General features: G+C 36.7%; 2 protein-coding genes across 3 annotated transcripts; both read left to right on the top strand.

The window, feature by feature from the left end:
• Nucleotides 1-860: 860 nt before the first annotated feature.
• Nucleotides 861-4,508, top strand: LOC130505169 (probable methyltransferase PMT21). 2 transcript variants are annotated; one of them, XM_056999755.1, is made up of 8 exons: nucleotides 861-1,017; nucleotides 1,759-2,044; nucleotides 2,144-2,292; nucleotides 2,391-2,586; nucleotides 2,693-2,903; nucleotides 3,011-3,689; nucleotides 3,765-3,842; nucleotides 3,926-4,508. In XM_056999755.1, exons 2-8 carry the CDS (start codon nucleotides 1,784-1,786, stop codon nucleotides 4,152-4,154), a joined length of 1,803 nt encoding a protein of 600 aa, XP_056855735.1. In that variant the 5' UTR covers nucleotides 861-1,017; nucleotides 1,759-1,783; the 3' UTR covers nucleotides 4,155-4,508. The 2 variants fall into 2 exon arrangements, with proteins under 2 accessions (XP_056855735.1, XP_056855736.1); XM_056999756.1 differs by lacking the exon at nucleotides 861-1,017 and adding an exon at nucleotides 1,479-1,603.
• Nucleotides 4,509-5,953: 1,445 nt separating this feature from the next.
• Nucleotides 5,954-10,042, top strand: LOC130494767 (cyclin-dependent kinase F-4-like). The gene is made up of 16 exons (XM_056999757.1): nucleotides 5,954-6,146; nucleotides 6,476-6,701; nucleotides 6,957-7,423; nucleotides 7,524-7,602; nucleotides 7,681-7,749; nucleotides 7,829-7,918; nucleotides 8,007-8,145; nucleotides 8,255-8,357; nucleotides 8,482-8,534; nucleotides 8,620-8,686; nucleotides 8,776-8,884; nucleotides 8,966-9,031; nucleotides 9,123-9,191; nucleotides 9,256-9,316; nucleotides 9,416-9,643; nucleotides 9,738-10,042. The coding sequence occupies exons 3-16, from the start codon at nucleotides 7,416-7,418 to the stop codon at nucleotides 9,980-9,982; spliced, it is 1,386 nt and encodes a 461-aa protein (XP_056855737.1). The 5' UTR covers nucleotides 5,954-6,146; nucleotides 6,476-6,701; nucleotides 6,957-7,415; the 3' UTR covers nucleotides 9,983-10,042.
• Nucleotides 10,043-10,049: the final 7 nt, after the last annotated feature.

Here is a 10,049-nt window from a genome sequence, read left to right as displayed (position 1 = left end):
CAGTGCGAATCAAATACATGTTACGGTAGTTGTAGCCGGAATTTTTTACTACTTAGACCAACGCATTTTGGATCAATATTCGATTCGTCTGTCTTACAGTTTCATGAATTTAGTGTATAATAATATTTCAAAACAGAAGAAATTTACAACTTTTATTCAATTAATTATGTAAACTTTAGGCCCCAAAATATAATAACCACAAAATTGGTATTTTCCGTTTATGTATGTGTATATGCATGGGAATGGTGAGGAAAGTCGTATCGCTGATGTCGACGGTGAATCGTTCTGTCGGTGGTGGGATCCATTTATATTAATTAAATTAAATCATCTAAATTAAAATCCTAAAAAAGCGATTGGTGGCTTTAGTAAAAGGAAAATAATTAATATACTTTTCCAAACTAACATAAAATTCCGTGAATGGAGATCTAAAAACAGTAGTTGTGATCTTTCCTCCTAGACTAGGAGTATCTATCATTTTATAGAAATTCGTATTTTAGAGTATATTTAATTAAAATAATCTAAATTAGAATCCTAAAACATGTATTTTGGAGTACATTTTTTTGTGAGTGTGTGGCAATATTCTCATTAGGTATTAGTTTTATCCACCGGAAAGTATTTTGTTAAGGAATAAAATTCAGTCATAATAAGAACTAACATGTGACTATTATTTTGTTTTTTGTTTCATCAAAATTCAATAATTAAATAAAAACAAACAGTGAAATTAAGTGGAAAATAATAGTCAGAAATAAATCAACGAAAAAGATAGAAAAAGAAAGGAGAGACAGAGAGTGAACGGGAGAAAAAAATAATAATAATTATGATTGTGTGAACACCCAAGAATCTATAAATGTTAAGGTTAGCTTCTCTGCAATCTTTCATCTCTCTCCTCCCCCATAATATTTTTTTTTTAAAACGAAAGAATCGAAGTCTCTCTCCGTCGCCGGAAAATACTCTCCTCAAGAATTCGAGGAGACCATTCGAAAAAAAAAATCTAAATCTATTCTAGCTCAAGACAAGGTAAAAACCAGATCTAAAAACTTGTCAAGTTTGCTCTGTGGTTCTTCTTTTGACAGATTCATTTTTAATGTTCTTTGTGTGTTCGTCTTCATCTGTCTATTGCTTTCTCTGGTTTTATTGTATGTGTAAAAATACAAAAGATTTAAGACCTTCCGTGTCTGCCAAGAAATGATTATTAATGCTAGTTCTCTTCCCCTGACCCCTCCTTTGTGCTTTTTTAGCTGTCTCCAAGCTTTTATCTCTTGTGCAGGTTTTTGTTTTCTGACTTTAAATGCGAAACTGAAGAAACAGTTTTAACGTTATCCCTATTATAGAAATCATTCATATGTGTTGTGTATGCATTTATTATTTTACTATCCACTCCAATTGTTTATTGTCCTCCTCGAGTTTTGATAGAGCATGTTATGGCGGTCGAAAACTGGGGCCCAAACACCATGTGATTAACATTAAAGCAACACTCTCTATATGTCGGCAACGTTGTTTGTTTTGTCCTCTTTGTTAGATCTCAACGTCCTTGTTTCCTCAAGTCTCTCATTTGTCAAAAAGGACTGTCCCATCATTTGTTTATTCAAGATTTACCCAAAAAGTTAGTTTCCCTCTTTAGTAAAATCTCTTTTGGCAATGGCAGTGTTTCACTCTGTACTTGTCTAGTCATTTCTTGATCCAATCAGTTGTTTGACTTTTTACATGAGTACTTGTTGTTATATTTGTTCTGACTGCTGCTAGTTCTTGGTTTTGCAGTTGTTATTAAACTAGTCCAAAGACGATGAAGGATAGGGATGACAAGTACGAGAAAGCTGAGAGAGGTTCAACAAAGATCTTGCCCAAGACTGTTTTACTGATTCTACTATGTGGGCTCTCTTTCTATCTTGGTGGACTTTACTGTGGGAAGAACAAACTCCAAGTCAATGACGTTGCAAAAGCTGGATCATCCTTGGATGTTGTTAACTCTCCTCAAGCCAATGCTGTTTCTTTCCCGGAGTGTAGCAGTGACTACCAAGATTACACTCCCTGCACGGATCCTAGGGTACACTCTATTTTCTCAAGTTTTCTTTACTCCTTGAATCTGTAAAAAAAATAGTTTAGCTATGATTTTGTTTTTTTTTCGATTTTGGTACTGTGGTAGAAATGGAGGAAGTATGGCACTCACAGGCTTACTTTCATGGAACGTCATTGTCCTCCTGTGTTTGATAGAAAGCAATGTCTGGTCCCTCCTCCTAATGGTTATAAGTCACCTATAAGATGGCCTAAGAGCAAAAACGAATGTTGGTACAGGTAAAAAATATTTGCTTAAATATATATATATATATATATATATCTTGTCCCCAGAGATTTGAGGTTAATTATCAATTTTGATGCGACTTAAATATCAGGAATGTGCCATATGATTGGATCAACAAGCAGAAATCAAACCAGCATTGGCTGAAAAAAGAGGGTGACAAGTTTCATTTCCCGGGTGGTGGTACAATGTTTCCTAATGGAGTTAGTGCTTATGTCGATTTGATGCAAGATTTGATCCCTGAGATGAAAGATGGGACTATACGAACTGCCATCGACACTGGTTGTGGGGTGAGTGACTTTATATACATTTTCTTGAAAAAATTTCAACTTAAAACATTAGAAGAATCCCTTCTTCAACTTCCTAGATTTTTTTTGCTCTGTTTTTTTTTTAAAGGTTGCAAGCTGGGGAGGAGATTTATTGGACCGTGGTATCCTCACGGTGTCACTAGCTCCACGGGATAACCACGAGGCACAAGTCCAGTTTGCTCTAGAACGTGGCATCCCTGCCATTCTCGGCATCATTTCGACTCAACGTCTCCCTTTCCCTTCAAACTCATTCGACATGGCTCATTGCTCAAGATGCCTTATTCCATGGACTGAGTTTGGTAATTTAATTAGCTCATGTATTTAAATATTATAAATAATACTCATGTTAAGTATCTTTCTCAATTTAAATATTATAAATAATACTAATGTTAAGTATCTTTCTCAGGTGGAGTTTATCTCCTGGAGGTACACCGTATCCTAAGACCCGGTGGCTTCTGGGTCCTATCCGGTCCACCGGTCAACTACGAGAACCGCTGGAAAGGATGGGACACGACCGTCGAAGCGCAGAGAACAAACTACGAGAAGCTCCAGGATCTCTTAACCTCGATGTGCTTCAAAATGTACGCTAAGAAAGACGACATCGCGGTGTGGCAGAAATCTCCGGACAACAAGTGCTACGACAAGCTGTCTAACGACCCCGACGCGTACCCGCCGAAATGCGACGACAGCCTCGAGCCGGACTCTGCTTGGTACACTCCCATACGCCCTTGCGTGGTGGTCCCCAGCCCTAAGCTTAAGAAGACGGGTTTGGAGTCTACTCCCAAATGGCCTGGGAGGTTGCACTCGACACCCGAGAGGATCTCTGACGTCCCTGGAGGAAACGGCGGGTTGTTTAAGCGGGACGGTAGCAAGTGGAAGACTAGGGCTAAGCATTACAAGAAGCTGTTGCCTGCTGTTGGGTCTGACAAGATAAGGAATGTGATGGATATGAACACTGCTTACGGTGGTTTGGCTGCTGCTTTGGTCGATGATCCTTTGTGGGTGATGAACGTTGTGTCGTCTTACGCTGCGAATACGCTTCCCGTTGTGTTTGATCGTGGATTGATTGGAACATATCACGACTGGTAACATTTATCAAACTCTATTCTTTTTTAATCAGTTTGAGTTTGCAATACATAATGTGTTATGTTGTGACATAGGTGTGAAGCTTTTTCGACGTATCCAAGAACTTACGATCTTCTTCATGTTGATGGTCTGTTTACATCTGAGAACCAAAGGTAATTAATTATATATCTCAAAGCCTTTTTGAAACTCATTGATGATGTGATAAGTGATGAGTAATGGTGTGGTATTTACGCAGGTGTGATATGAAATATGTAATGTTGGAAATGGATAGGATCTTGCGTCCTAATGGGTATGCGATTATACGCGAGTCTAGCTATTTCGTGGAGAATATAGCATCGGTTGCTAAAGGACTGAGATGGAGTTGCCGTAAGGAGAAAACAGAGTCTGAGTCCGAGAACGAGAAGCTCTTGATTTGCCAGAAGAAGCTTTGGTATTCATCTAACGCAACGTCAGAAACAAAATAGTAGAAGAAAAAAAAGCTTGAGCTTAAAGCTTTTGTCTTGTCCGGAGGTTTCTTGAGAACAAAGTCACTACAACAAAGCATCGGTTCTTTGTATCGCTTTAAAGCCAAGAAAGCTTTTTAAAAGCGGCTGCCAATTATTATTTTGTTATCCCAGCATATTTATCAACTTTTTCGATTTTTCTTATAGTATATGCTTGGTGAGATATATTATTGATCTTTTGTTTAAACTGTAATTTTAAATTGTCGATTTCTCCAACGTTAGGTATATTGATTTGTGATACAGTTGTATTGTTTTACACGTTAATGAGTTGGTGGTCCATTAATCCATATTACAAATATTTTGATTTTTATCTTACTTCTCCTCTTGTGGGTTTGTTTTATCTTTTCAACAATTGTGTGTCAAATAAGTAACATAAGTACATAACCATTAGCGGTAAAGAATTGGTTCGTGTTTAAAAAACTGTAGCCAAAAAGTTAAAAGACTGATAGGAATATTTTAAAACTGAATAGTAAATATGGTCGGCTTGGTTAGGTTGAAGGTTCGTTATTGAGTATGACAACAATTTTAAAAATATTTTTGAAACAAAAGGAAACTATAAAAATCGATACTAGTCCATGAAATCTAATTAAAAAGACCAAAAGTAAACGATCTCCTTTAATTTATACATCCAAAAACGTATATTCGGGTATTATGCAACAAGTTTAAACTATATTAGAGGGAAACAAACGTTGTGTTTCTTCTAGCCTTTTAACACTCAAACTATTTAAATTTATTTCCCTCCATATAAAACCTAGTACAGCATATTATTACAGAGGTAAGTCCATTATTTGTCTATAATTACCAATTTTTTCTTTCAGATCAACCTGACTTTTTTCATTCATTTTAGAGTTAGTATAATGATATCGACAAACCTGAATTTAATTTCATCTAATCTATTAAAATAAAGTCGTAATTTTTATTTACTTATAAATGTTGTCACTTAAATTTTGGACCTATTCATATTTTACTAGAAATCTCCTTAGTTTACCTTTCAATATTTTAAATTCTCCACTTCTATTTTTATGGCTAACAACATTAATTAGTTTCATCCTAACTATTATATATTCATAAAACTTTCAACATTTATATTTTTTGAAACTATCGACATTTTATTGTATTTAATTGTTTCTTATTTATATTTGCATTAAACTTTTCAAAGTCTAACATAGTTGTTGTATACGATAACAATTAATAACTACGTACAATCTATAAAATAGATCACTATATGTTAATAATATCGAATAAGAAATCTAAACAATAAGATTATAAAATTACACAACATAAAACACTAAAATGTAAATCATATATATAAAACGTTTATGATTATATCAAATTTTTATATTTATAAAAAAAAAAAAATCTGCACGGATTGCGGGTTCAAATTCTAGTTAATTTTAAAGGAGTTATTTGCTCGATGAAATTATTCACAAAGCAGATTTAAGGTGTAATCTAGTTTTATTAATCCCCCCAACCCCAAGAATACTATTTAATACACAAATCACGAAAGGTCAAAGAAATATTTATATCAGTTAGATCGTGGAAGGCCAGAATAAAAGAACAGAGTAAAGAGGGAGGCGGCCACGTAAAGATACCGCGAAAATCCTCTTAATCGGACGGTTCATATAGGGGAATGACATCACCGACTTGATAATCTGACGGTTATATATAAAAAGCACACCGTATATTAATGTATTGAGGCACAGAAGATGGCAAGTTTAAAAAAAAAACGCGACAAGACCAGCCAATATCAAAGCTAAAGGATAACCAACCAACCGCACACAGAAAGAGAGAGAGAGAGAGAGAGAGAGAGAGAGAGAGAGAGAGAGAGAGAGGAGAGAGATTGATAGTTGCTGTAACGGAATCGAAAAAGTAGAAAGGTGAGAGAGGTAGAAGGAAGCTCTGGATATCCGTCGGCGGCGACGGTGGTGGTTATGCCTGTTGGCTGGCTCTGAGGTAGTAAGTTGATATCTCAGATCTCCGTCTCGTGTTTGCTTATTACGAATTTGACTAGCAAAATATCTTTTGATGTTTTCATTGGATCTGATATGTATGCATGCCTGTTGGTGATATTTCGAGGCTGATTTGATGTATTGATCGAATCTTAGGATTTACAGAGATCGATTTTGGGTGGTACTGATAGATAGATAGATATTCGAATTAGAAATGTTGTAGTATGAGCTCTAAGGTGGAGTTTGTGTTATTATCTCATCTGCATTTTTATTTTTTTGATTGGTCAGTTGCGTAGATTTCTCTGATTGGTTCGTATAATATCGCTGCTACAGGTTGTATCAGGCTTGTTACTACTAAGTGGATTGTATTGTTTCTGAGATTATGGAGAAAGTTTTCGTCTGGCCAAGCTGCTTCCATCATCAGCTTCTCTCTTTCCAAGAAGCGCTCGATTGGCGTTTTCTTGTTCCTTCTCATTTCCTTGTTGGCTCTTTCGTTAACTGCACTTAGTTTGTCAAATACTCTCCTAATCAAGTTTAGTGAAAGGCGTCAGGCAAATAGGTATGTCTTTTTTTTTCTTCTCTCGATTGAAGCTGTTGAGAGTGACAGTTTTGTTTTTGTTCTACACGATTACAACTTTACTTTGGGCTGCTATGCATTTATTTCATGTTTTAATGCCTTGTAGTATAATATTCGAATGGTTTTAAATTTAATTGATTTTATTAGATATTTTAACCTTCTTTAATTGGCAAAGGCAAAATCAATTTAAGAAATGGTAAAACTGCTAAAAATTAGGAAATTTTGTTTCTTTTGCAGGGTTGAAGTCTGCATATTCTTCCTTCGCATACTCCCAGAGAAACCTCTTAATCCCCCCCCTCTTTTTTCCTATGGGCGCTTGTTGAAAAAGAATATATCACTTTCGTTTTCAAGTTTACATGATGCTATTTTCTTGAGTATGAACCCCCTGAGTGAGTTGTTGTCTGCTTCAGGTCCTTCCTGTTAGCCAACACATTCTTTCTTGTTGATTCCTTTGTGTCTTTGAGTTCTCAGTATGTCTTTTCCTCTTCTCTTGCTGTCTTTCTTTTCCCTTTATGGTCAACCCATTGGTGCTCATTGTAAATAACGGTCAGTCTACCCAGCTGGAGAATCATTGATTTTACTGCTTTTGTTTCTACGAACTACTGAAAGATAAATGCTATATAAATCTTTCAGAAGTTCTTTACATACATAAAATAAAATAAAATAAAGAGGCTACTTTGCTTTACCCGAAAGACTATGGACAGGTAGCTCAAAGATCTCTCAACTTTTTTTGTAACACCTTTTGGTATCTGTTTCCTTGATATATTGCTTCTAAGTTTGCTTGTCCCTGACATGAATTTATAGGTACAAGTTAATAAAAGAGGTTGGTGATGGAACTTTTGGTACTGTTTGGCGAGCTATCAATAAGCAGACGGGTGAAGTTGTAAGTTTCTTTCTTTGAGAGATATCGCATAATGATCTGTGCTTGATTTTCTTACCAACTGATGTTTTCTGTGTGCAGGTTGCAATTAAGAAAATGAAAAAGAAGTATTACTCATGGGACGAATGTATAAATCTGAGAGAAGTGAAGGTGGTGAACTGTCTTTGTTGACATGATCTTTTGTTTGTTTAGCGTGTGTTTACTTATTCATCCCCTTTTCTCCTATTAGTCCCTTAGGAGGATGAATCATCCAAACATCGTGAAGCTGAAGGAAGTAATCCGTGAACATGATATCCTATACTTTGTCTTTGAGTACATGGTATACTTCTTCCTGCTTGTAGATTGCTATTTTTGCGTACACTGTAATTCATTTAACTGAATCTGCGCATGTCATTCTTACTGATCAGGAGTGCAATCTTTATCAGCTTATGAAGGATCGACAAAAGCTTTTTGCAGAAGCTGATATTAGAAACTGGTGCTTTCAAGTCTTCCAAGGCCTTTCTCATATGCATCAGCGTGGTTACTTCCACCGCGATCTCAAGCCAGGTAATTGATAGCCTTGAGGTGGCAATTTATATAAGCTATGAACAGTTGCTGAGCAATCCTGGTTCAATAGTTTTCAAGAATATATGTTTATACTATGTTGTTGTTGCAGAAAATCTATTAGTCTCTAAAGACATCATTAAGATTGCTGATTTTGGTCTGGCAAGGGAGGTTAATTCGAGTCCACCTTTTACCGAGTATGTTTCTACACGCTGGTAAGGTTCACTTCTCTTCTTTTTTTCTTTCTTTTGTGGCGCAATGCGTCTTTCTTTAGAGTCATATGTCGAGTTGATGCTACAAATTGCTGCCGTACTGACCCAAAAGTGTTTGTACTAATAGGTACAGAGCACCTGAAGTACTCCTTCAATCATATGTATACACATCAAAAGTTGGTTAGTATCCTTACTGTTGTAAGCAGTAAATATATTTCTGTATATTGATCTATTGCTAAACAATGTGTTCATTTTTTTTTTGCAGATATGTGGGCGATGGGAGCTATTATGTCTGAGTTGTTGTCTCTTCGTCCTATATTTCCAGGGGCTAGGTAAGTTAGCAGTGATTGATTTGTGGTTAGAAATGTTGCAGAGTTAAAGCTAATAAACAAGTGAAAATGTTGTCGTACCATTCTTGCAGTGAAGCAGATGAAATCTACAAAATCTGTGATGTCATAGGCAGTCCAACTGAGGAGACCTGGTTAGAGGGACTTAGTCTTGCTAACACTATAAACTATCAATTCCCTCAGGTGTTGTTCGAGCTTGAATAATGTGTCTTGAGCCTCAACATTTTATCTATTTATTAAGAACTAACTGTTGTCATCTTGCAGCTTTCTGGTGTGCCTCTTTCAAGCTTGATGCCATCTGCTAGTAAAGATGCAGTTAATCTGATAACGGTAACTAACAGTTTTTAAAAAGAAGTTGCCCTATAGCTGTGGCCATATTTCGTGACACTAATCTTTATCTTTTTTTTTCATGTTCGTTCAGAGGCTTTGCTCCTGGGATCCAAGCAACAGACCAACTGCTGCAGAGGCCCTGCAGCACCCGTTCTTTCAGGTACACCGGAGAGTAATTTCTTCTTCTCTTGATCAGCTGATTTAAACATGTTCTTATGTGGCAGAGTTGCTTTTATGTCCCACCATCTGTCCGACCCAAGCCATCTGTTGCAAGAAGTCCGTCTGGTAATCTTTTTAGTTTGTTGGTTGCCAATATCAGGATGTGGATTATTATCTTTTATTGAGATTGTTACAAACTAAATTTCATGTCGTGATTTTTTTTAGTCGGACCGAGAGGATCATTCGAGCAGCAATCAGTGAAACGGCAACCAGTGTCTCTTGCCAAAGCTAAGACATTCAACAGCCATGCTTCCCCAAAGTCGAATGCTGCTTTTGGTAGTGGCGTTCAGAGGAAACTTGATTTGTCTAAGCAAGATGCTACGAAAAACACTAAACCGGTGAGAAGTTCCGTCAAAGACTCGATATACAAACCACCCGGAAGAAAGAGTCCTTGTAAGTAAAACCTCAAAACCACCTTTATTTCTTTGTAACACGTTTAGTGGTTGTGTCTCTTTCAGTTGATAAAAGCAAATCCATCCAATTGCAGGTAATGCAGCAAGTTCGTCAGTGAACAAGAACCGTGTCACTCGTGGTGTATCTGAGACTGCTGATAAACTCTTGAACATGAGCATCAGAGGAACCGTGGCTAGAAGACACTCAGTATCTGTGATGCAGCAACAGCAGCTGAGGCCGCCGCAGATGAAGGCAGGTAGTGTAGGAGAAACACGTGACATGTTCCTTAGACCAACACAACCAACCACGAATGCCTACTCTAGGAAAGTCGCCGGCTGACATAAATAAACCTCTCAACACAAGCCTCTTATGAGGAATACTTTTTACTATAAATATCGTAACTCTA

This window comes from Raphanus sativus, unplaced genomic scaffold (assembly GCF_000801105.2).
Source record: "Raphanus sativus cultivar WK10039 unplaced genomic scaffold, ASM80110v3 Scaffold2054, whole genome shotgun sequence".
NCBI classification, from domain to species: domain Eukaryota; kingdom Viridiplantae; phylum Streptophyta; class Magnoliopsida; order Brassicales; family Brassicaceae; genus Raphanus; species Raphanus sativus.
The sequence above is the reverse complement of the archived record's forward strand: the minus strand, read 5'-3'. Positions and strand labels throughout refer to the sequence as shown.

Coding starts and splice junctions, on each gene's coding strand:
- LOC130505169 (XM_056999755.1), top strand. CDS start 1,784: ATGAAGGATAGGGATGACAAGTACGAGAAAGCTGAGAGAGGTTCAACA. Junction 2,587..2,692: donor CCATCGACACTGGTTGTGGG/GTGAGTGACTTT, acceptor TTTTTTTTAAAG/GTTGCAAGCTGGGGAGGAGA. Junction 3,690..3,764: donor ATTGGAACATATCACGACTG/GTAACATTTATC, acceptor GTTGTGACATAG/GTGTGAAGCTTTTTCGACGT.
- LOC130494767 (XM_056999757.1), top strand. Junction 7,603..7,680: donor ATAAGCAGACGGGTGAAGTT/GTAAGTTTCTTT, acceptor TTCTGTGTGCAG/GTTGCAATTAAGAAAATGAA. Junction 8,687..8,775: donor CCTATATTTCCAGGGGCTAG/GTAAGTTAGCAG, acceptor CCATTCTTGCAG/TGAAGCAGATGAAATCTACA.